The sequence below is a fragment of the Uranotaenia lowii genome, chromosome 1 (genome assembly GCF_029784155.1).
Source record: "Uranotaenia lowii strain MFRU-FL chromosome 1, ASM2978415v1, whole genome shotgun sequence".
NCBI lineage: Eukaryota > Metazoa > Arthropoda > Insecta > Diptera > Culicidae > Uranotaenia > Uranotaenia lowii.
In genome coordinates this window covers 208,952,983-208,978,087 of record NC_073691.1, presented here as the reverse complement: position 1 = coordinate 208,978,087, position 25,105 = coordinate 208,952,983, and the positions used below count along the sequence as shown (strand labels likewise).

The 25,105-nt window shown below is 40.0% G+C and overlaps 3 protein-coding genes across 3 annotated transcripts in view; 1 reads left to right on the top strand and 2 right to left on the bottom strand.

Annotated features, from left to right (window-relative positions):
- LOC129745982 (zinc finger and BTB domain-containing protein 41-like) overlaps positions 1–25,105 on the top strand; it is a 45,232-nt gene that overhangs the window by 2,836 nt on the left and 17,291 nt on the right. The window lies entirely within an intron of this gene.
- Positions 6,394–12,270, bottom strand: LOC129738342 (uncharacterized). Its single transcript, XM_055729527.1, has one exon. The coding sequence runs from the start codon at positions 12,268–12,270 to the stop codon at positions 6,394–6,396; it is 5,877 nt and encodes a 1,958-aa protein (XP_055585502.1).
- LOC129745907 (RUN domain-containing protein 1-like) lies at positions 15,990–24,293 on the bottom strand. The gene is made up of 4 exons (XM_055739289.1): positions 24,095–24,293; positions 22,100–24,028; positions 17,559–17,656; positions 15,990–17,470 (listed from the first exon to the last, which is right to left on the bottom strand). Exons 2-4 carry the CDS (start codon positions 23,882–23,884, stop codon positions 17,266–17,268), a joined length of 2,088 nt encoding a protein of 695 aa, XP_055595264.1. The 5' UTR covers positions 23,885–24,028; positions 24,095–24,293; the 3' UTR covers positions 15,990–17,265.

Genomic DNA, 25,105 nt, shown 5'->3' with positions numbered 1-25,105 from the left:
TGTTTCGATAGAAAATGCTACCCAAACATATTTTAACATTATAGGGAAGAATGACCCTGGTTGTTAAACTCTCTTGAGGAAAAAAAATATGTTAACATGATGGTTTATAAAATTGGTGGACAAGTTAAGTTAAGATACATTTTAGAGATTTTTTTTTAATTTAAAGACCCCTTTTTTTGCTAAAGACGGGGAGGAGGTCCCATATAAATTCAATGCCAAATATGGCTGAACTTGACTAATTTTCATACAATTTTGATCTTACTTGGCACGCTTTCAAGTTTTGATGTAACAATGTAATTAAAAAATATTGTAAGTATTCTGACAAAACTCGAAAAAAATTTAAATTATTTTACAGTTTACAGGAAGAGGGGAGGGGGGAGGGGGAGAGGCCTCCCAAACAAAAGACAAATGTTTGCATAACTCGAGAACCGATCAAGCAAATGGTACCAAATTTGATGTGAGAGGGTATAAGCTTTTGTTTTTTAAAATAACTTTTAAAAATAAGTGAAAATCATTTGAGAAATTTTTGACTTTTTGACAAAACATTACAACAAATTTTAAAATAAAGGTGATGATCAACATTCCCCAAGACAAAAAAAAATCCCCAAGACAACAAGTTACTTGCCAAAACAAAAGTGATAGAACTATTCTTCTAGTTTGATTACCCCATTCTGTATCATATGGAAATTTTAATGAATGTTTATTAGTTTTAGACTAAATCGAATTTTTTGATATTTTTTTTAAAGCGAAAATCAAATCGTTTTGCAGGTTTAAACAAATTTGTTAAATAAAATTAAATCTTTTTTAACTTTTTTCAGTAAGATCAGGACTAATTGTAATGATATCTTTCCAAATTTTGAAAAACTGGGGAATTTTAAAATCATCAAAGTATTATTTCTAAATTGAATGAAGTATAATTAACCCTTCATTTCATGATTTTTTATTTTTTCTTAAAAACCACTTTTAGCAGTTGGAAATGATGAGTACATCAAGAAAAAAAATTAAATTAAAATACGATTCACTTTTCCCATACATTAATTGTTGCAAATTTGTAACTTTATGAAACGAAGGGTTAATGTGACGACCTCTCGGACGTAGCGTCTCCATCAACAACACCCAGAGTAAATACTTTTTAACATCGGGGTGTCAACATATTAATTTGAGCGCAATTATAGATTATCGCAGACAAGGATAGTAAGATCAAATAAGAGCAGTTAGAGTAAGAGTCATTTCAAGAAGAATTAAAGTCAGGAAACTAGCGGAAGTCGCAAGTCGAGTTAGCATCTTGTTCACATCATATAAAGTCGAATTATATATCGTGTATCAGTGCCAGAACACCAAGTAAGCTAATTTATTAGATTCGTTTTCGAACAACAAGCTAACACAGTTATCACTACAGGAGGCTCAAGTTGACCAAAACAACGGTCGTTCCATAAATCGTGCCAATAGACATCTTATAGGGAATCCACGTGCCAGTTGGTTGACCCCTAGAAGGTAATTTCTGAAACAACAAAAAATATAAAACAACAAAAGAATTATAAAAATGTATGTCACAGGTTGTCGCGAAAATATCAGCTGGGCCCACAGTTACTGTAAATTCATAGCTCGCAAAGTTCAACACTCGCTGTTCAGGATAACAAGGAAAAAGGAAGATTAGAAGAAGTATTTAGTAGAAATTGAAACAGAATTGAAAACAAGGAAAATTAGTAAACGTAAGTTAAAATTTATTATTGATATGTATTCCCGCTAACTTACAAAATGTTTTAGGATATTTTAATATACCGAATTCTATTAAAACGTCGGAATCTCGTCTGTTTCACTCTACAAATAACAGTTAACGAATTCGAAATCTTTTTTTTTTTCGAAGCTGATTCATTTTTAAACTTATAAACTATAAACTTGAGCTGATAGCTGATAAAATTTGACGAAAGATATGAGTTCAGGACGCCAAAATCTACCAAATCATATTCTATTAATTTGTTTTTAAATGATTCGACATTTTTATTGAAAAAAAAAATGTTTAAAAACTTATCATTTTCATCATAATATTTTGTTTTTATTTACTAGATAAATTTACCAAAATTTACAGTCAAACTTTTTGATTTTTTTTATTTTTTTTATAAGTGCGTCTATGTTTTTCAATTCTGAATTTTTGTGTTTTTAAAATATAATATAAAACATAAATATAAAAACAGAGCTTTTACCTTTTGTCCTTTCCACCTAACCTACCTAAGGGTCCAGCGCCGATTGACCGGCGCATAGGACTGAGATAAAAGATCTCCACTGCTGGCGATCCGGAGCCAGCGTCTTCACTTGTTGCCAGCCAAGGTTCTCGTCAACTGTGCGGATTTCAGCGGGTAGACTTCGCCGCAACGAGCTTTTATCCTGCCTCTTCTTCGATGCCCATCTGGATTCCAGTCAAGCGCCTCTCTGCAAATCTCGTTTTCATCTCTTCGCAGCGTGTGCCCAATCCATCTCCACTTACGTTTCCGAATCTCGATTTCTAGCGCCTTTTGATGACACCGGCGATGAAGTTCAACGTTTGAGATCCAGTTGCCAGGCCACCAAGCGCGGATGATGCTCCGCAGGCAGCGATTCACAAAAACTTGCAGTTTTCGCGTCGTCACCGCATATGTGCACCAAGTTTCACACCCGTACAGCAATACGGATTTGACGTTTGAGTTGAAGATTCGGATCTTAGTTCGTAGAGAGATCTGGCGTGACCGCCAGATGTTTCGGAGACTCGCGAACGCAAATCGGGCTTTTCTGATCCGGGTTTCGATGTCCTTCTTGGTACCACCATCAGGCGTAATCTGGCTACCAAGATACTGGAAGCATTCCACTGTCTCAACCTGTTGTCCAGCTACCACGAAATTGGAACGATTTTCTGTATTGATTTCCATCGACTTGGTCTTTCCGACATTGATTTTGAGACCTGCTGCCTTGGAGCTTTCGGTGAGGTCGTCGAGTTTCCTCTGCATTTCTTGTTTAGTTTGGGCGAGCAAAACAATATCGTCTGCCAGGTCAAGGTCGTTCAGTTGCTCCATGGTTGAAGGATTCCACGGCAATCCTCGGTTTGGTCTACAGTCAATCGATCCAGTCAAGATCTCATCCATTACGATGAGAAAAAGCAGCGGTGACAAAATGCATCCTTGTCTCACTCCAGCAGTTACCGGGATTGGTTCGGACAAGACACCGTCGTGCAAGACCTTGCACGAAAATGCCTCGTACTGTGCTTCGATGAGATGGACTAGTTTCTCTGGGACCCCTCGTCGTCTAAGAGCAGCCCAGATGTTTTCGTGGTTCAGTCGGTCAAATCTTTTTTCGAAATCAACGAACACCAGCAGAAGAGAGTCCTGGAATTCGTTGATTTGTTCCAGTATTATTCGTAGCGTTGTGATGTGGTCCACACATGATCGTCCGGATCGGAATCCAGCTTGTTGCCGTCGGAGTGTAGCGTCGATTTTCTCTTGGATCCTGTTCAGGATCACTTCGCAGAGTACTTTAAGGGTTGTACAGATCAAAGTTATGCCACGCCAGTAACCGCACTCTGTTAGGTCTCCTTTCTTTGGGACCTTTACGAGGATACCCTGCATCCAGTCGGCCGGGAATGTTGCAGTATCCCAAATGTCAGCGAAAAGACGATGCAACATTTGTGCTGACAAGGCAGGGTCGGCTTTGAGCATTTCAGCAGGAATGCAATCGATTCCAGGCGCTTTGTTGGATTTCATGTCCTTGATTGCCGCTTCTATTTCAGCCAGCGAGGGCGCTTCCGAGTTGACGCCATTTATGCGACTTACTGTTGGCGCTTCAAGCTGCGGGTTCTGTTGGCCATCGCTATTCGTGACTCGGAAGAGTTGTTCGAAGTGCTCAGTCCATCGTTTGAGCTGATCTGTTCGATCGGTCAATAACTGACCTGCTCGGTCTTTCAACGGCATTCTTGCATTAGTCCTTGCACCACTGAGGCGGCGAGAAATGTCATAAAGTAATCGGATATCTCCATTGGCGGCGGCTCTTTCTCCCTCTTCGGCTATGGAGTTTGTCCAGGCTCTCTTGTCTCGTCTACAAGCTCGTTTAACTGCCTTTTCCAGCTCCGCATATCGTAAGCGGGCGGCTGTTTTGGCTGACCCGGTACATGCCTGCTCAATTCCGACTTTCGCCTTTCTCCGATCATCGACCATCCTCCAAGTTTCATCCGACATCCATTCACTTCTTCTTCCACAAACTTTACCGAGAGTACCATGGCTCGTCGTGATAAAGGCATTCTAGATTCCACACCACTGTTCTTCGACTGTTCCGTCTGTCGGCAGCTCCGAGGCTCGGGATTCTAGCTGTTCAACGTATGCCCTTTTCACCTCTGGATTCTCCAACCGGCGGACGTCGTATCGACACCCGACTTTCTCCTCGCGCCGTTGGACACGCGCAACTCTCAGTCGTATCTCGCCAAGGACGAGGTGATGGTCAGATGCAATGTCTGCGATTCGTTTGTTGCGGACATCAAGAAGGCTCCTTCTCCATTTTCGACTGATGCAGATGTGGTCAATTTGTTTTTCTGTTCGGCCATCTCGGGATACCCAAGTGACCTTATGTGCTGGTCGATGGGGGAAGAGCGATCCACCGATCACCATGTTGTTGTTGCCACAAAATTCTACAAACAGCTCTCCGTTTTCGCTCATCTGTCCTAGACCATGGCGCCCCATGATGCGCTCAAAGTCCTGATTATCGGAGCCAATCTTTGCGTTGAAGTCGCCTAAGTGGATTTGAATGTCACCCTTCGGAATTCTTTCAACCACGCTGTTCAATTGACTGTAAAACTGCTCTTTTTCCTGCAAATCGGCAACGTCAGTTGGCGCATAACACTGGACCATTGTAAGGTTTCTAACCCGTGTTCTGAATCTGGCTACGATTATTCTTTCGTTTATCGGTTCCCATCTTATGAGGGCCGCATGGGCCTGCGGGCTTAACAGGAAACCAACTCCTCGTTCCCGAGTAGCATGTTCTCCTCGTATGCCAGAGCAAAGCAGTACTTGCCCGGACTGTGTCTTGTGTTCTCCAGTGTTAGACCAACGGACTTCGCTCAGTCCCAGAATTTCAAACTTGAGGCGGCTAGCTTCTCTAGCAAGTTGAGCCAGCTTGCCTTGTTGAGCAAGGGTTAATACATTCCAAGTTCCAATTCGTGTCCGTAGACTATATTTTACTACAGAATGATCTGAACGCTGTTACGAGATGGTGCATGACAAACGGTATGCTGGTGAATGTTGAAAAATGTAAAATAGTGAGTTTTTCAAGATCACGCAACTTACTTCGTTATGAATACTCTATGAGCAACCATTCCCTCGAAAGGATTGAAACAATCAAGGACCTGGGAGTTACATTTGATAGTCGGTTGAGATTCCACACGCACATTACTACCATAACTGCAAAGGCTTATGCAATGCTTGGTTTCCTTCGTCGAAATACAACTCATTTCAACGATGTATACACCCACAAAACGCTGTATTGCTCGATTGTCAGAAGCATTCTGGAGTACGCAGCTCCTGTTTGGGCCCCGTACCAATCGACACTAAGTCAATCCATTGAAGGTGTTCAACGAGCCTTTATCCGCTTCGCTCTTCGGAAACTTAGATGGAATCCTGATATCACTACTCCATACGAACATCGCTGCAACCTTATACATTTGGATACTGTAACGGCGATTTTCGGATCTCCGAGAGATGATCTACCTTTTTTGCAGCAGTACAATAACAGACAGCTCAACTGTAAATTTATTATAGAATGGGTAAACTTGAATTGCGTAACCTTGCTTATTTCAAATCCAATACTTACAAATTTATTAGTAGAACCTCTTTTCTTCTTTGATTTGCGATATCGTGTTTCTGACCGTGGACTACTTAAATCTTGCGTTTGATTAAACTTTTTCTTGACTGCCTAATAATCGACCTAATTGCAATTGTAACGTTATATGAGATTTTTGATTTCCAAATTAGTTTTAATTGAACTTACATACGATGTTCGCTCTATCGTTTATGCCAACTATGCGCAGCAATTTGAGACAATCTTCTCAAAGATTGCTACTACTAATGATTTTCCGATCGATTGACCGGATTTGAGGTTAGTTTATTTTCTGTTGATGGTGTCTTGTAATAGCAGCTGAACTACGGGTGTAACTACAACAGCCTTGGGCCAACAGGTAGCCAACAATTCGTCCGAATTTAGTAGCTCTACTACGCCGCATTAATCGACAACCCCAATTGTATGGCTTAAATAAACGGGCACTTCCTTGAATTTTAACTAACGTGTTATAATTTTGTGCTGAATATTTGCGGAACTAAATTCCTAACCAGGTGGTTTTCCATCAACAACTTTCCTTAATCTTCTTCCTACTTCTCTTTTTTATTTTAGCAATTTCCTCTCTGTTCCTGCCTTTGTAGTATGGGTTATTTGATTTGACATCTGACCACTATGGGCCGCGTCAACACCCCCCACACGTAACTCCGGTAAATCTCTAGATTTTCCGGTTTTACCCTTTTCTTCAATACCTAGCTCCAACACTGCAAGGTTAATTACACTTCGTCGGTTTACCCCTTTGGCAGTTCTGATCAAAGCCTGTCGAACCTTCCCGTCACGTCCTTCGAATATTTCGTCGACAATTCCTCGAACCCACTGGTTCCGGTCCCTTCCAGTCACTACAAATACCAGATCGTCTTTCTTGATGTTTCTTTGTTCTTGGAACCACTTCGTACGCCGATTAATTGATGGTAAGTATTCTTTCAACCAACGTTGCCAAGCTCTATCCGCTAAGAACTGTGATCTCTGAAAAATGTTTCTTAACGCATCAGCTAGTTCTGTCTCAGTTTTGGGTTGAAATTCTTCCGCTTTAACAGTCCTCAGGAAATGGTTTGGGGTTAACGATTCGTCCTCCATAACATCCTGGGATTTGTACGTCAGGGGTCGTAAATTAATCATATCTTGGACTTCGGATAGAGTAGTCCAGAGGATCTCATCCGTTAGCTTCCTTCCATCGTCCAATGCTTTCATAGCTTCCTTTACTGAGCGCACCATCCTTTCCCAGATGCCACCCATGTGGGGGGTTCCTGGGGGGTTGAAATGCCACTTTGTTCGAGGAGTGGTCATAGCTTCAGCACATTCGTAGTAAATCTGTTTCTGCATCTCATTCCAGGCTCCCGTGAAGTTCGTGCCATTGTCGGAAAAGATGTCTGAGGGTACTCCTTGTTTGCATACGAATCTACGTATTGCCATAAGGCACGATGGTGTAGATAAGGTGTAAACTACTTCTAGGTGTATCGCTCTAATAGATACACACGTAAAAACAGCGACCCATCTTTTCTCCTTGCGCCGACCCACCGTTACTTCAAGCGGGCCTAAGTAATCCACACCGACAGCTTGAAATGGTCCCAATTGAGGGGTTACGCGTTGTATAGGTAACGGTGCCATCATCGGAGCTCGTGGAACACAACGGTGAACTTTGCACCAAACACAACTTTTGGCTACCGTTCGAATCACGCCGCGTAATCCTATGATGTAAAATTTTTGTTGCACTTCGTTGAACACCGTCTCGCGGTTGCCATGTCCTAACAGTTCGTGATAATGTTGAATAATTCGCAAAGTTATAATGTGATCACGGGGCAGAATTATAGGGTGACGTTTGTCAAATGGTAGGTGTTCGGCTTTCTCCATCCTGCCTTTAACTCGTAGAACTCCCTTTTCATCTACGATGGGTGTAAGCTTGAACAGTTTGCTGCTTGTTGGTAAAGGATATCTTGTTTCGTTGCGACCACTTTCTGTAAATTTTGATAATCTGCGAATTTCATCAGGAAAGCCATCGTTTTGAGCTTGCTTCCATAAGATAGAATCAGCTCTTTGGAGCTCTTCGCTTTGAAGAGGACATTTCACTTTTTTACATTTAATCTGTAGTTTCAGTACTTGCGATTCTTTCAACTTGGCACAGAACAACGGCTCTCCATTTTTTTTTCTTTTTAGATTGTCAATGTACCTGATAACTGTAGCAGTTACTCGTGAAATTCGATTCCAAGTTGACATATTAGTCACGGGAATGAGTGGAAGTCGTGGGGCACCATCATGATGGAGTAAAACACATGGTTTTATTTCTTCCGGGGTGTTACTGGGTGAGTTGATTTGTTCTGGCCAGCGGCTTTCTGGTTCATACAAAAATGCGGGTCCTCGATACCAAGCGCCGTCCATGTCCAAGGGAGATCCCGTTCCCCATTTAGTGAGGATGTCAGCGATGTTCTGCTTACTGGGAACCCATCGCCAGTCTGATGTATTTGTAAGGTCCTGTACTTCAGCGATACGGAATGACACGAACTGTTGATAGTTACGGGCTTCAGATCGAATCCAGCTGAGTACGGTTCGGGAATCCGTCCACAGGGTACATTTTCCAACCTTCAGTCGATGATTTTGCTGAACCGTTTTCATCAACTTTGCTCCACGGACTGCTGCCATGAGCTCCAGGCGCGGCACCGATATTCGCTTCAGTGGGGCCACTTTTGCGCTCGACATCACCAATGAAACCTTCACACCATTGGCCCATTTTACGCGGAAGTAGACTGCACAGCCATAAGCATACTCACTGGCATCTGTGAATACATGCATTTCCAGTGATTCAATTTCTTTTGAATGTAAATTTCCGAGGTAACATCGATCAATACGAAGGCTTTCCACTTGAGACATTATTTCGGTCCATTTTTTCCATTTATCAAAAGAGTTGTCATCTATGGCTTCATCCCACTCACATCCAGTCCTCCACAAGTCCTGGATTAACATCTTGCCTAGAATTGTGAAGGGAGAAAGAAGCCCTAGCGGATCAAAAAATCCCATAACACAACTCAGGACAATCCGTTTTGTCGGTCGTGAGTTCCCACTTAAATACTGTCGAACTTCATCACGATGCGCAGTGGAAAAGCAGAAAACGTCATCGTGGGGGTTCCAAATGATTCCTAACACCCGTTCAGTGTCTGTTTCTTTACACTTGTTGAATTTGATAGCCTGTTCCTCATTGGGTTCTCCCAAATTTAAAAGCATTTCTTCAGAATTCGAAACCCAGTTTCGAATTTCGAATCCTCCTCTGGCATGAATATCTCGCACTTGGGTGGCTAATCCGACCGCTTGATCCAGCGTATCCACGCTGTCATAATAGTCGTCAACGTAGTGGTTTTCAACTATCGCAGCAGCAGCCTCAGCATATTCCGTTGCATACTCACGCGCATTCAAGTTTTTGATATACTGGGCAGAGCATGGGGAGCATGTTGCCCCAAAAGTGGCCACATCCATGATATAGATCGTCGGTGGCTTCGAACGATCTTCCCGGAAAAGAAACCGTTGTACCTGTTTGTCTTCTGCCCTAATTTGGATTTGATGGTACATCTCCCGAATATCTGCACCAAAGGCTAAACGTCGTTCTCGGAAGCGACTGATGACAGACGGCAGAGACACCGTCATATCCGGACCCTTCATCAATTGGGAATTGAGCGAGATTCCTTTAACGGTTGCCGCCGCATCCCAAACCAGACGAACTTTATTGGGCTTATTTCGATTTAAAACCACGTTTAATGGTAGGTACCACGTTTTGCTGGCATTGGCTACCGAAAGTTCTTCCGCTGTCGCTATGTGCGCGTATCCCTTCTGCAAGTATTGCTCAATTTGTGTGCGAACATTTGAGAACAATTGTGGTTTATTTGCGAGTCTTCGTTCTAGTTCTTCCATTCGCCTCAATGCCATTCCATAACCATCAGGGAACCAAGGATCATCTGTTCTCCAAAGTAAGCCTGTTTCGAATCGGTTACCGATTCGTACGGTGGTTGCTTCCATGATTTTACGAGCTCTTTGTTCCTCCTTTGATTCAGGCGAAACCGAACTAAGGTTCTCTTCCACCGAGTATTGGAATTTTAACAGGTTGTAGATTTCTTGGTTGGTAGGTTGTACATGAACCCCAACATATCCACTCGAGGTGGTAAACGGTGACTCCTTAACTGGACCATACACTGACCAACCTAATTTCGAACGTACGCCTATTGGTTCACCAATATTCCCCACCTTCGTTTCTAATGGTGCTATAATCTCCAAGTTATTGAGTCCGATTAAGAGTCCGGGTCGCTCGGCTTGGTAAGACTGAACTGGTACTTCGGCGAGGAAAGGATATTGCTGTTTAAGTTCTTTAGTATCTAGAACTTGCATTGGAAGGAGGAGCTGCGAAACTGTTCGAACATTCCTTAGCTGCCATCGATGATCGTTAGTCCCTGACGATATTTCGACGTCCGCTCTGATGGAGTCCTTTTCGGTGCGCGACACGTCTGCTGTCCATTTGATGGTTAACGGATCCGACTCACCTACTAGATTCAGTTTTGCTGCCAGTGAGTTTTCGATCAACGTAACTGATGCGCCTTCGTCGAGAAAGGCAAGAGTACTCACAACTTTATCCGCAAAGTAAAGACTGACAGGTATCATGCGAAACATAATACTGGAGGAATCAGGGAAGTGCGTGTTTAGAGATACAGTTGGGCAGGTTGATGGGTGGAGGAGTGTATGATGACGATCGCGACATCCAGCAACGTCACATTTTATTCGGTGGAATCTGCATGGCAGCCGTCCATGCTCATTCAGGCAAATATGGCACAGTTTCCACTTCTCCGCAAGGTCAAAACGCTGCTCCTCAGACATTTTCTTGAATTCATCGCAGAAGCGTAGACGATGATCCGTACGCCCACATGCTTTACATGGTTTTTGTGCTGTGAGTGTTTGTCGTTCTTCAACGCTGTGAGTGAAAACTACTCTTTCCTTGGTTCTTGGTTTTTGAGAATCTAGTACGGATTCTACATCGACATTTGTTTCGCAAATTTCAGACACAATTTTAGAAATGAATTTTGCAAATGTGCGTAGATTCACGGTGGATTTTCTCCTTTTATACCGTACCCACTCTCGTTTGTTTATTGCCGGCAATTTGTTTACAAGATCCTGGATCAAAGTAGGGTTGATCAAGTGCGCATACAAACCAGATGCTTCCAAGTGACTGCAAAGCTGTTCTACCGCATTTCCGAACGGAATATAAGTCGTTAACTTTTCTGCTTTTGGAGATTCCAATTTACGTACTTTGTCGATGTAGTGTTGCAACAGGATCTCCGGACGACCGTATAATTTGCGTAATTTTTTGATGACTTTGGGTACAGATTTAGGATACAGCAGGAGTCCACGTACATTTTCCAAGGCCGGTCCTGTTAGGCTTTCCTGGAGGCGAACTAAGTTTTCGATGTTATTGTAACCGCACGCCTCTGTAGAGGATGTGTAGCTGCTCAGAAAAAGTGGCCATTCTTCCGGCTTTCCTGAGAAAGGTGGAAGTCTTCGATTGATTCCATTGCGTGCCGTCAATTGTGCTTTTGAAGGTCTAGTTTGATTCCCTTGTAAAGCAGCCTTTGAACTAGTTGATGAACATGACGATGAACTATCGGTGAAATCAGAGAGGGAGCTACTCGAGGAACTATCAGTCGAGCTAGGTTCCGAATCCAATACTGTAGTTTTCTTAGTGTAGTTTCTACTCTTCAGTGACTCACCAGGTGCTTTCCAGCATTGTTGATCAAGTTGGCGTAAAGGAGTCGAAGTTTTACCACGAGTACCCTTTGGCAGCACAGTTTGAGATTGCAAGCTGAATTCTGCTAATTCTTTATCAAGAGCGTCCATTTTAGATTGATAAGATTCGCGCATAGCTTTGAGTTTTTGTAAATGCATTCGCTTGTCTTCCAAAGCCCTTTCAAACATCTGTTGTTCCAACTTGATTTGCCTCTCACGTATTTCTGTTTCGATGCCATACTGCTTTGCCAATGATTCAATTTCCAAATCTTGTTTTTCGAACGCTTGCCTTCTTTCCACATCGAGTTTCTCTTTTCTAATCTGTTGGTTTTCGTCCCGAGTAACAATTGTTTCATCCTTATTATCGCTGAGGAGATTTGGCCGTTGTTCAGATGTCGTGCTCGACTTATCTGAGCCATCGGTTTTCTTCGTAGCGCCTTTACGACCGGCTTCTTGCTTCTTCTGATACTTGGCGTACAACTGCTGACAAGCTTCGGACGGACAGAACCATTTCTTCTGTTTTTTGACCTCGTCCGTGACTCCAACGCAACGGTAGTGGAACCACCCTGCACAACCGTTGCATCCGACCATTCCTTCATCTTGTGTGGATACTTGACCACACGACTCGCAAGGGGTTGATGTAAAATCCTGTTTTCCACACGATGCCATTTCGAAGGTTTGATCCGTTTATCCGATAATAAATTTTTGAGAAATGTAACGGCGATTTTCGGATCTCCGAGAGATGATCTACCTTTTTTGCAGCAGTACAATAACAGACAGCTCAACTGTAAATTTATTATAGAATGGGTAAACTTGAATTGCGTAACCTTGCTTATTTCAAATCCAATACTTACAAATTTATTAGTAGAACCTCTTTTCTTCTTTGATTTGCGATATCGTGTTTCTGACCGTGGACTACTTAAATCTTGCGTTTGATTAAACTTTTTCTTGACTGCCTAATAATCGACCTAATTGCAATTGTAACGTTATATGAGATTTTTGATTTCCAAATTAGTTTTAATTGAACTTACATACGATGTTCGCTCTATCGTTTATGCCAACTATGCGCAGCAATTTGAGACAATCTTCTCAAAGATTGCTACTACTAATGATTTTCCGATCGATTGACCGGATTTGAGGTTAGTTTATTTTCTGTTGATGGTGTCTTGTAATAGCAGCTGAACTACGGGTGTAACTACAACAGCCTTGGGCCAACAGGTAGCCAACAATTCGTCCGAATTTAGTAGCTCTACTACGCCGCATTAATCGACAACCCCAATTGTATGGCTTAAATAAACGGGCACTTCCTTGAATTTTAACTAACGTGTTATAATTTTGTGCTGAATATTTGCGGAACTAAATTCCTAACCAGGTGGTTTTCCATCAACAACTTTCCTTAATCTTCTTCCTACTTCTCTTTTTTATTTTAGCAATTTCCTCTCTGTTCCTGCCTTTGTAGTATGGGTTATTTGATTTGACATCTGACCACTATGGGCCGCGTCAACAGATACGCTTGCCCGGAGAAGAAAATTTTTACAGTGTTTGTTCACATTCGACATATTGAGCGGGAACATCGACCATAGCGAACTCCTACAAAATGTTAGTTTGTTCGCCCCTACACGGTCACTCCGGCATCAGCAGTTCCTCTGGATTCCCGGTCATCGGACTACGTATGGTTTCTACAACCCTTTGGACACGTGCAACCGCTACTTCAATCAATGTGCTAGCATCTTCGATTTTGGAATCTCAAAACAGGTGTACAAAAATAGATTAAGGCAACTATCATTATAATTAGTCTGTGCGAAACATTTGTTCTCGAAGACAATAAATAAAATAAAAGTCGTCGCCAAAGTTCCAGATCGGTCATTTCTTTCGGATTCCGTAACAAGTTTATGAATCGGGAGCAGTAGGTTGTTAGCCTAAAGTCCCTATCCCGCGATGGGGCTGCCATCTTGGACTTAGCTGGCGGGAGCCGCATTTCATAAGTTCAGCCGCTTGCTGCAAGACAGACGCTGTTTAAGCCGCCCCTGACCTGGAGAACAGACGCTCGGTTGTTGTTGCACGCCGCCCCTGACCTGGGGAACAGACGCGTGCGGCCACCTTCTCAGTCTGCATGCGACCAAAGCATCCACCGGGGTTGGGTACCCGATCTCCGCTTAGGTTACTCGCACCCCAGCCGGCACCGGCACACTTCATCCTGAATCCTCCTAATTTAGCTAACTCTGATCTACATTTTCACACGACCAGTCAAACTTGATTCCCTTTTTCGGTTTTCAATTTTTCTTGCAAGTCCAATCAAAATGTTTTTTGAATCAAAGGCTGAAGTTTTTATTCAAAGAAATCATTTCTTTAAGTTAAAATTTCTTTAAATCAAATCATTCGCCAGATCACGCTCCACTCGGTCTAACCACCTCGCTCGTTGCGTCCCAGCTCGGCTCGTTCCTACCGGATTCGTAGCGAACATCTGTTTTGCAGGACAGTCGTTCGGCATTCTCGCAACATGTCCTGCCCAGTGTATCTGTCTAGCCTTCGCCACCTTCTGGATACTGGGTTCGCCGTAAAGTCGCGCCAGTTTGTGGTTCGCCTTCAGATTCCGTTCTCCTGCACGCTGCTAAATATGATTCTTAACACTCGTCGCTCGAATATTCCGAGTGTACGCAGGTCCTCCTCGAGCAATATATGTACATTAGATTGAGTCGATTTAGGGTCATTTTCGAATTTCTCAAACCCTGGGGTCTAAAAAGTTTCGTCTTGGTCCAAAACTCATCCATGATTTTTTGCAGAATTTTTAAATAACGTTTACATGAGTAAATTTGAACTTTTAGGTTTGTATGGGATAATTGAATATTTTGTTCCGAAAAATCAACATCATTTTTGTTTCTTCTGTGGAACCGAGTCAGCTGACAGTTTTTGTGCCAATTTATAAAATTCCGAAAGGAAATTTTCCGCTGAACAACTTTGTATAAGACCGTAACTTCGTATCTTATTAGGCAAAAAAGTTATTAGCTATTTAGCAGAGGTAGGTCTTTTCGCATTGATAAACAATAAATTCGATTGACATCCCTGCTGGGTGCCTGGCGAGGTATTGCATGGCTACTTTTCATGCTATACTTCGCGCGACTCCAGGAGTGATGTCAATTTAATTTATACAAAGTTAATGTCTTCAACAAAGTTGTTCAGCGGATAATTTCCTTTCGGAATTTTATAAATTGGCACAAAAACTGTCAGCTGACTCGGTTCCACACAAGAAACAAAAATGATGTTGATTTTTAAGTACAAAATATTCAATTTTCCCATACAAACCTAAAAGTTCAAATTTACTCATGCAAACGTTACTTAAAAATTCTACAAAAAATCATGGATGAGTTTTGGACCAAAACGAAGCTTTTTAAACCTCAGGGTTTAAGAAATTAAAAAATGACCCCAAATCGACTCAGTCTAATTAGTGTACATGTCTCGTGCTCGTAGAGAACAGTCGGTCTAATGAGCGTCGTTTACAGGCTGGGTTGCCAGGTGCCCAGATTTGTCTGTAAAACCAAGACTTTTGACCCTTCGTCCAGATATTGGTCAGACACAGATTTAGCCCAGATTTTTGCTGAGAGTGCCCAGATTTTACAGACTTTCAAAATTGACAGATAAATTCAATATTAATGTATCAGATTTGATATGTAAGTGGCAGATCAGACTAAAATCTGGCTTGTATTCTATGGTATCACCAATCATTTTGTTTTTTAAATAAGATCGGCATGGTACGTGGTAGGAAACTGTGTTTGTTATTTAGTTATTAACTCGAAAATAACCCGAACACCATAATACAAACACCCCCCCGCTCACACGATTCGCCAAATTTAATTTCTTGTTTAGTACCAAATTTTTGATTTTCCTTATGCACAGACACACACAGACTTTTTTTCAAAATTGCCCAGATTTTTCATCCTCAACACCTGGCATCCCTGTTTACAGGTTACACTTCGTGCGAGGGCTAAGTCTTCTCGACTGCAGTTGCTTGTGGAGCCCATAGTATTTAGGCACTACTTCCGCTGATCATTCGCCGCCGGTTCTCGTCAAGATCTTTCAAACCGAGTATATGGTGAAATGAGGCTTTCAGAGCAACCCGATCTAAAAACGTTTTAGTCCATTCGATTCTTCGCATTTTTTGCATAAGAAGAAATGCTGGTTTACCTACAAGAATTCAACACGTGCGGGGTTCTTGAAAACAAAAAAAAGTACTTTTAAAATCCAAAAAGTACTCCAAAATCCAAAATAACAACTTTCCAAACAAATCTTACAAAATTTCATAGAAATTTCTTCACCAAAGAATATAAAACTTATTTTTGGTTGTGTTTTGCTTTATTCATCTGAAACTTATAGCTATTTTTTTATATATATTTTTAATATATCGTCGGCTAGAAACAGATTCTCCTGCTACCCTCGACAAATGCTAACAAATCTAGATCAATAAACATAACAAATATGGTATAGCTTTGAACAGATTATTTTAGGTCTTTCCTTGCTTATTTGCACCGTATTCGTGTAATGTCATGTCTTTCTCTATAATGTTTCGTCTTTATGCGCACCACTTTCCTATTGTTCATTTATTATTGAATGACTTGTCAATATTTACTGCATTTATTTAGTTGAAATCAAGCATTATTTTTGAATGATCTCAACTGTCGAAAATTGAGTTTCGATTTTATTGAACCATCGTTTCCTATACTTGAGTAAGTGGTAACAAGTTCAAAATCGAAACCCATTTTCAACAGATATTTGGAAAAATATGCCTGATATGTAGTTGCAACATTATTATGCATGACCTTTGAATATTTATTTGCTATTATAGATAATACACTCTTCCCTGTGAAAGCACGTTTACTTCTTACATATATGTATGTATATAAATATACTAAAAGTGTGTATCGCCATATTTGTGGTTTTTTTTATTTGTTAATATTGTTTTGATCATTCAACAGTTTTTTATTCTTTGAACTGTTTAGAAATAAATTCTTTCTAAAAAAACGCTAAAATACGCTTTTGAATAAATGAGTAAGCCAAATCTAGAATTAAACAAAGAAAAACCCTATTGAGATAATTTAGAATTCTACTTGACATATATATTACAACTCAAAATAAAAAAATACACTACCAAGTTAATTAAACCACAAGATATCCTTTTCATGGCACGTTTTAAAGAACAGCTTTTTCGAGATAAACCTAATTTGTCAGATTGTGTTCATTAAACTGACATAACCACAATTTATTTAACCTGCGCTAAGATGCTATGAAATAAATATATACCTTGTTAAGGATTTTTTTAAATGTTTTAAGTTTAAAAAATTTAAGATCGTTTTCAAAATACTGTATGCAAGAATAAGCATTATTTGTCCATGACTGATTGTGAGTTGATGATGAAAATACCGCTTAGTTAGGAGGGGAAAATATATTGTTACTTTTGACTAGAAAATCTTTTCAATCATTAAATAACGGAATGTTGGTGTATGATTAGTTATTTTTAGTCAATATGTGCATTGTTTCCGGGTTTTACGCTCAGAATCAGTTCTTTATGGTATAAGCATTGAATCTCGGTGTAGTCGTTACAGATTATCTAACTGGTGCAGAGTGGGATTTGAAAGAGAGGAAAAAAATAGCAAGTTTATCGTCACATGTCTACATGAAAACGTCCTTGATGTTTTTGAATTGTCGAATCGACAAATCCACCGGTAGGTCGAATCGATACTGGGTTAACCGATCGAGCGATTTCAGTGCGTCGCGGAATCCTGTATTGGCCACGTAGCTCCAGCTCGCGTAGTACGACGTCACAAGTTCCTTGCATTGGTAAATCAGGTGTAACCACTGTGTTAACTTCTGGGCGCTGAAAATTAAAAAATAATTATAATCAAACTTTTTTATGAACTTAAACAGTTGCAATCACACAGCTGCAGCAGTTTTATGATACTTACTTTAAAGCGGCGCAGATAAAAGCCTTGAACTGTGAATTATAACTTCTTTTGTATGGTCTATGCAAAGCAATGATAGTCCCGATGGCACTCAATAAACTCTGCAAACGGTAGAAATGGAAGAGGATAAGTTACTTTTCGAAGGAAACCTACAAAGCTACAAGTCATAGTCTCCAGTATAAGGTACACCGGGTCAAGTGGAAATGGATCTCAGCTTAGTTCAACTGTTATATTTTCTAGACAAATAAATATTTCTTCAAAAATCATCGGTTATCGTTCTTGGGACAGTTAAATTAGTTCATAACAAATTATTGTTGAAAAAAAAAGTTTCAAAAATATTGGCAAACAGTAACGGAACTTAATTTAATGAAGAGATTAACCACCGTAATGTTTGTATGTTACTTTAATTTGTCGGCCTTAGCAGTGAAAAGTGATGTCCTTTTTAGTAGGGACATCTAAAGATTATGAAAGATTTTTTATATAGGTGGATAGAAGGTTAGATGAAATGAAAGATGTTGAAAATGAGCGGGTAGAATTTATTTAGAAGTATATCATCACATATTAAATTTTTGTTCCTCACGGGCCTACTACTATGCCTCGGCCTGTGATGATATACTTCTAAATAAATTCTACCCGCTCATTTTCAACATCCTTCATTTCATCTAACCTTCTATCCACCTATATAAAAAATCTTTCATAATCTTTAGATGTCCCTACTAAAAAGGACATCACTTTTCACCGCTAAGGCCGACAAATTAAAGTAACAGTAACGGAACTTTTCTTATTTTTTAATAATTACACTTGCTCATTTATGGGGCGTTTAATCAACGTTTTTATCTACGAAAATCTTGTACTGTGCGGTCAATTTTTAGGCACCTTCTATGGTGTTTTTCGTGTTATTAATTCAAATTAAGCCGAATGATTTCTTTACTTTGCATAGGTAATTGGAAAGAAATTTGTTGAGCAAGTTCCTTTCGGGAGCTATCTCAAAAACCGCCTCACAGATTGTCACGAAATTGCCACATGGAAGCATTACATTACTAACTAATTTCGCTGAAAACTTCATTTGATTCCATCCATGCAATCAAAAATTATTCACAAAAAAAATATGCTTTTCCATCGAGTACTAGGCCTTATTTGTTACATTTTTAATCAGTAAAGGCCCATTTACACTTCACGTTAAAATTAACGTGAAAAAATCTTATTTTATCAATAACTCAATAACAAAAACGCGACACAACTAGCTTGTGTAACATGGTGGAATCGATGGGGGATGATAGAAGGGCTTGTTCCTTAAAACCTTCTAAAACTGTTTTTATCTCGATTACCCCGGATTTCACCGCGAAAATTTCATCATGGCGGGGGAATCGGAATAAAAACAGTTCTATCAGGTTTTAAGGAAGGAGTTCTACTGGAATTTCAGCTTTCAACAGTTCCCCATCGATTCCGCTATGTCAGAAGGTTCGTTGCGTTGTTGAGTTATTGACGAAATAAGATTTTTCAGGCTCATTTTCACGTGAAGTTTAAATGGGCCTTAAAGGAAAAAAAACCTTAAGTGTCCGGTAGCGGACAATTTCCCCCTATTTCTTTATCGTATTTCGGCAAATGTGTTTGGTGGAGATGTTTTTGCTTCAACGCTTTATCAACTTTATTGATAAACTAGCTGTCCCCATACGAACTCCGTTTCGCTTTCAACTTGGAATATGTTATGAACAGTTTGTATGAAAGTCAATAGCCAAATATTTTCCAGATGCATTTCCGAATTAATTGTTAAGTTATAATTGCAAAAATATTGAACGAACACCTCTTCTGTCGTCTGCTACTTCATTAGAAATCAGGAATTGATTGTCCGTGCCAAAAAAAACCCCGTCTAAAAATTTCGAGTCGATCGTCGCATAACAACGCAATTATTGCCAAAAAGTTAAACTTCTTTTGGTGGCTTCTTATACAATCTTTGATATCTGAAGTCGATTGTCCGTCTCTGAAAACTACCGTGTGCAAATTTTCATCCCAATCCGATGTATAATAATGACGATATTTCAAATATTGTAAGGTTAATATGGACGACCCCATTGCCGGCCCCTTACGCTGAATTCAATACCTGAAATCGATTCATCGTCCCTCAAAACTATCGTGTACCAATTTCTTTTAAATAGGTGTATAATAACGACAATATCGCAAAATCAGTGAATAGTAAATATGAACGACCTCTTAGACCGACCCCTGACTTTAATTTGGATAAGTGAATTCAATTGTTTGTCCCAAATAACCCCTATCGGCCAATTTACAACCCAATCCGATGTATAAAAACGGCAAGATGACTAAGACATTGAAAACTTAATAGTGACAAACATCATTTCTTAGGAAGCTTGAATAGATTTGGCCTAATAGTTTTATCTTCAAAACATTTAACTGCTTTTTTATCTTTTCTATCCCTTATTTAATGAAAATATCTGTTGAAGATTATCCCACTTTTCAATATGGATGATTTTGTTAAGCATGTTGAAAACTCACTTTGCATGGAGATGAACCAGCTGAAAGCTGAAAATCTCTAGAATAAAGACATTTAAAAAAAAACTTTGCATGTTTTCAACTGCATAAACTCTGAATCTGATTTTTTTTTCTTATGAGGAATTCCAAAAATATGAAAATGGTTGACCCCCAAAGCCGACCAGCGGCGGCAAAGAGTACTTTGAAAGCCACTTTCACTTTCAAATTTTTAATGCTCAGCAAGCTTTGATTTGCTATCCAGTACATGTGAGCTCTGGATGGTCGTTTCTAATAGCCTGCCCATAGTGATGGTGAAAATAATCCCGCCAACAAAACGAACGGAAACGAACGTCGGTCCACAAAATGGGTGCCATGACTTTTGGTTCGGGGGAATAAAACCGTTGTTGTATGGACGACCGCCTTCAAAAGGGGTCATCCGAAAATCTAAAAACATTTTTCATCATTCCTGGCCCTAATGAGCACCCATGCCAAATTTCAGCTCTCTAGCTCTTAAGGCAGCTGAGCCTATTGAAGACAAACATACAAACGAACAAACAAACGGAATTTACTTTTTATATATATAGATAAGAATTTTGAAGATTCACAGTCTGTTTCTACATCACCGGGTATGTAAGTCGAAGTTATGTAGTGAGACGAAATACTATGTAAATAAAATAAATACATAGTAAGTCGAACTGCTCAATAGACCGAGTCGATTTGGGGTCATTTTAGAATTTCTCAAACCCTGGGGCCTTAAAAGCTTTGTTTCGATTTAAAACTCATCGATGATTTTTGCAGAATTTTGAAGTAAAATTTTCCTGAGTAAATTCAGACTTTTAAGTTTGTATGGGAAAATTGAATATTTTGTACTGAAGAATCAACATAATTTTTGTTTCTCCTGTGAAACCGAGCTGCTAGAAGTTTTTGTGCCTATTTATAAATTTATCAAAGGATCAATGCTTGTGATCCGTAAATTATTGCATGAAAAGTAGTAATGCAATCAGGCTTGTAAGTGGTCACCATCGTTTGAATTTTTCTGGAGACAACCACCACACATCGTTCGTGACAATCGTGGAGAGCGCAATCGTTTGATCGGAGAGCAAAAAAATGTCAAATGAAGTTTTGATCTTTGGTGTGGTTAGTCGTTTGACTTTCATCCCTCTTGCGTAGATAATCGAGATAATCATTCCACATTGTTCGACCAACACATCCAAACATCACCCGGCGCTGCAGAGTGGCGAATTTTTTTTTCAACAGGATGGAGTGAATAGAAAAGATTGCATTTGCTTATTGAGTCTGTAAGTTCTGCTGCGTGAAAGAGATAGGCGATGTCGTAAACTGTCGGGAATTATGGTCGTTTGACCATCAAATTATCCCTCTCGTGTACCAAGACACTAAATTTCGTTCGATAATCACACAAAGAAGAATGAATGTCGTTTCGTTTGATGGTAGTCGACTGTTCGGCAAGTTTTCGGTCGCATTCGTTTGATGGCACGAACAATGAAACTGATAGTAGCAGGCTGTGCGACTGTCAGAGAAAATGTCGATGGTTTACAAGTCTGAATGCAATACCTCGCTAGGCACCCAGCAGGGGTGTCAATTGATTTTATTGTTTATCAATGCCAAAACACATACCCCTTTTAAACACCTTATAACTTTTTTGTCTAATAAGATACGAAGTTACGGTCTTCGACAAAGTTATTCAGCGGAAAATGTCCTTTGGAGAATTTATAAATTGGCACAAAAACTTCTAGAAGACTCGGTTCCACAGGAGAAGCAAAAACGATGTTGATTTTTCAGTACAAAATACTCAAATTTCCCATACGAACCTAAAAGCTCAAATTTGCTCTTGTAAATGTTACTTAAAAATTCTGGAAAAAATCATGGATGAACTTTGAACAAAAAAGAAACTTTTTAGACCCCAGGGTTTGAAACATTCAAAAATGACCCCATATCGACTCAGTCTACTGCTCAACTCATTAATACTGGGTGCAATGCACCGTATACTTCTTATCGATTTGAGCCAAAAAACAGAGATCTACGGATGAACTTACCTGCTTGTTCGATTGGGGTCTTCCATCCACCAGGTCGAGGTTGAAGCTTTCCGAGAGTTTCCTAGCTGGAGTTGAATTGTACCGATCTCCATTTTTGATATTGTAATAAATAAGTAACAGTTCCCAGGCGTGCATCTCAGTCTCATCGCTGCCATCGTAATATGCAACTTCCTCGTCATCGTCATCGTCCAGCTGCATGAATAGGTTCTCTTCGATGGTTATCTCATCGTCTGTCACAACCGAGTTATTTTGACGTTTCGGAGGCGTAGTTGCAGTTCTAGCGATGCCACCGGTGCTTTTTCTTCTTGTTTCGCTTCGATAGAATCGATCTTCGCCGACTGTTGGTTGGGGTTGCTGACGATAGTTTCCTCCCGAAAAACATCCGGAGATAAACGGTACCAGACTTCCACTACTCTCAGAAATTCCTCTGAGGCCATGTTGCATCAGACCTTGAATAGTTCTTGCCAATTGTTTGCGAACTAACATGGTCAATTCGTAATTCTTCCGACTGTTTGTAGGTACATGTGATTCGCCACTATCGCTGGCCGTATCCGATAGTTGTAGATCGTCTTGCATGTCCATCGCAAAAGATATAACCTCCTGTATATCAATCTCAAGCTTGGCTCGTGTATCTCCCCAGCAATTTTCTTTGGACTGTTTCATCATATTGCACTGGAAGTTTTCACGATTTCGATCGCTACCACAGTTGAATTGCGATAGTGCAAACATCTGCAGTATTGTGCTTGCTCTGTCCATCAAACCTAAAGCTTTAGCATTGAAGGTCTCCTTGGATGCTGTCTCTGAACCATCCCGACTTGAAGAGGGCTTCTCGTGGCGATTGCCATAGGCCAAAGATCGTTTGACTTTAGCACGTTCTTGAGCTTCAGCGCGACCAGCTGCTTCAGCTTTGGCTAGCTCTTGTTGTTCTAGAAAACGTTTTTTGATTTCTGCCTTCTCGTTGGTTTGCAGAAAACTTATAAACCGTTCTAGATCTTGTATCTGAGTTTTGAGCTGCGATACAAGTTGTTCCTTCATTTTCAATGGATTAACAAGCTGTTCATCTAGAGCGGAATCCACCTGACTTCGGAGATCTTCCGTTGTGAGCTGGGGTAGATCTAGTTCGTTAAGGTTGAGATTAATTTTGTTCTTAATCTCATCTATGATGACTTTCTGTTTCTCAAGAAGTATCGTATGTGGAAGTATACCGGCCCCGGATTCATACGCATAATGCTCCAGGTCCATCAATTGATGTTTGAGTTGATCAATCAAGGCGTGCTGTTTCTCTCGAAGGTTTTCCACCGATTCCGGACTTTGATCGAGACTTGCGACTATTTCAGGAATGTTTTTCTTGACCGGATTTTGCTGCATTTCTGGAATACCTAGAAAGGCAAATTCCTCAAGGTTTTTGAGCAAACCATCACGTTCTTCCGGTGGTGCTTCAACAATTTGGCGTAACCTCAATTGAACCTGTGCAAAGTGCGATGTTAGTGCGATCAGGTTCGAAGACAGTACCTCGTGTTCATCCTCTAAAGATTTCAGTCTTTCCTCATGAGGTCCTCCATCGGCTCCTTCAACTCCCTCATCAGTAAACACATTATTTGACTCGGAACTGAAGGCTGAATCAAAATCAAACTCATCGTCAGACACTGGTTTACGAGTTGATAGAAACAGATGGTGATGTCCATTATCCGATAGCAGAGTCATTGGCGTGCAGTTGGCCTCGTCGTGTTCTAATATTTCATCCTGCGTATCGCATTTGCTGACTTCTATCCCAATGGAGGACATGATTCTTTTGGTTTTTCGAATTATATGTATTTCAAACAGCACTTTGTTAGCCAACTGAATAAAGTTTCACTTGTTTTGTGATGTCATCATTGCAATAAACTTGACGTCCACCCACGCAGTCTGGTTCAATTATTTGCGTATGTCCTCGAAGAAATGACTTTTTTATAGATTTTTTTAGGCAAGGGTCGAAAAGCTCGCAATATGACTTACAAATTGTTCGTTTTCCTGGCAGTTCCGGTTGGATTCTTTAGTGCAATCAAACAGACAGTTGATCGGTCCAATAAGGAACCAGAAACATCTTTTAAAAACTTTATTTTAGATGAAAAAGTTGTTTCTCAATCTTTGTGACATAAAGTTCGCCTGAATGAGGAAAGAAAATCAACCAATTATTGACGTTTTCCACGAATTTTCCTTTTTCCTAAGCGAGAGTCAGCTTTTCGCTAGGCCTGTCGAAAAGTGAGTCTGGTTTCTTATCTGAGTGCTCGAGCACGTGCAAATGAGTGCCTACCATTACGACGCTGGAAGGCTTGGGAGCAATGTGATGGAAAAGTGTAGGTTGGCTTGATCTAAACCATCAATTACAATTTTCGGAATTCCGTTGTTAGGTTTTTTTTCGCGGTCTTTAATGTGATATGATTAAGATTTTCATTGAAGATATTTATTTTTGTTGAAAAAAATCTACGATTCATTGAATTCAAGCTCTTCTTACGAGCAAAACTAAAGATAGATGATAAGATTTATTCATGGGATAAGATTTTTGAAGGTTCTCTCCAACAAATATTTTACACCTATATTTATTAAGGTGGTGTACTATTAAGGTTACATTAATAAAACTAAACATTCACCAACCAACCGATAAATCATGCATTAACCTTCTTCTGCAACAACTATGAATTCGTTAAGATTTTTTTTTGTCCATAGAAATAACTTTAATGACCTCTAACTAAGCAATTTATGAAGAATAAAAATAAAATTGTTTTTCAAGAGTTTAATTGTTTGAATAGTGTAAGAAATGAGTTATTTAAAAAAATTATTAGTTTTCATTATTGCAAATGTAATGTTTGATGAATTTTAGTTGTTTGAAATCTTTTACAGCACTGAATTATAAGCTAAAAAATGTGAAAACAGAACTCAAGGACGTACATAAAGTCAACCGCAAAACTTATCGTACACTAATGTTTTTGTTTTTTTTAGTACTTTAGTGTCGATGTACGCAACGTT

Excerpts from the sequence above, each read along its gene's own strand:
- LOC129738342 (XM_055729527.1), bottom strand. The coding sequence starts at position 12,270 with ATGGCATCGTGTGGAAAACAGGATTTTACATCAACCCCTTGCGAGTCG.
- LOC129745907 (XM_055739289.1), bottom strand. The coding sequence starts at position 23,884 with ATGTCCTCCATTGGGATAGAAGTCAGCAAATGCGATACGCAGGATGAA. Across the intron at positions 17,657-22,099 it reads GACCCCAATCGAACAAGCAG|AGTTTATTGAGTGCCATCGG; the intron begins GTAAGTTCATCC and ends TACCGTTTGCAG. Across the intron at positions 17,471-17,558 it reads TTTATCTGCGCCGCTTTAAA|CGCCCAGAAGTTAACACAGT; the intron begins GTAAGTATCATA and ends TTTAATTTTCAG.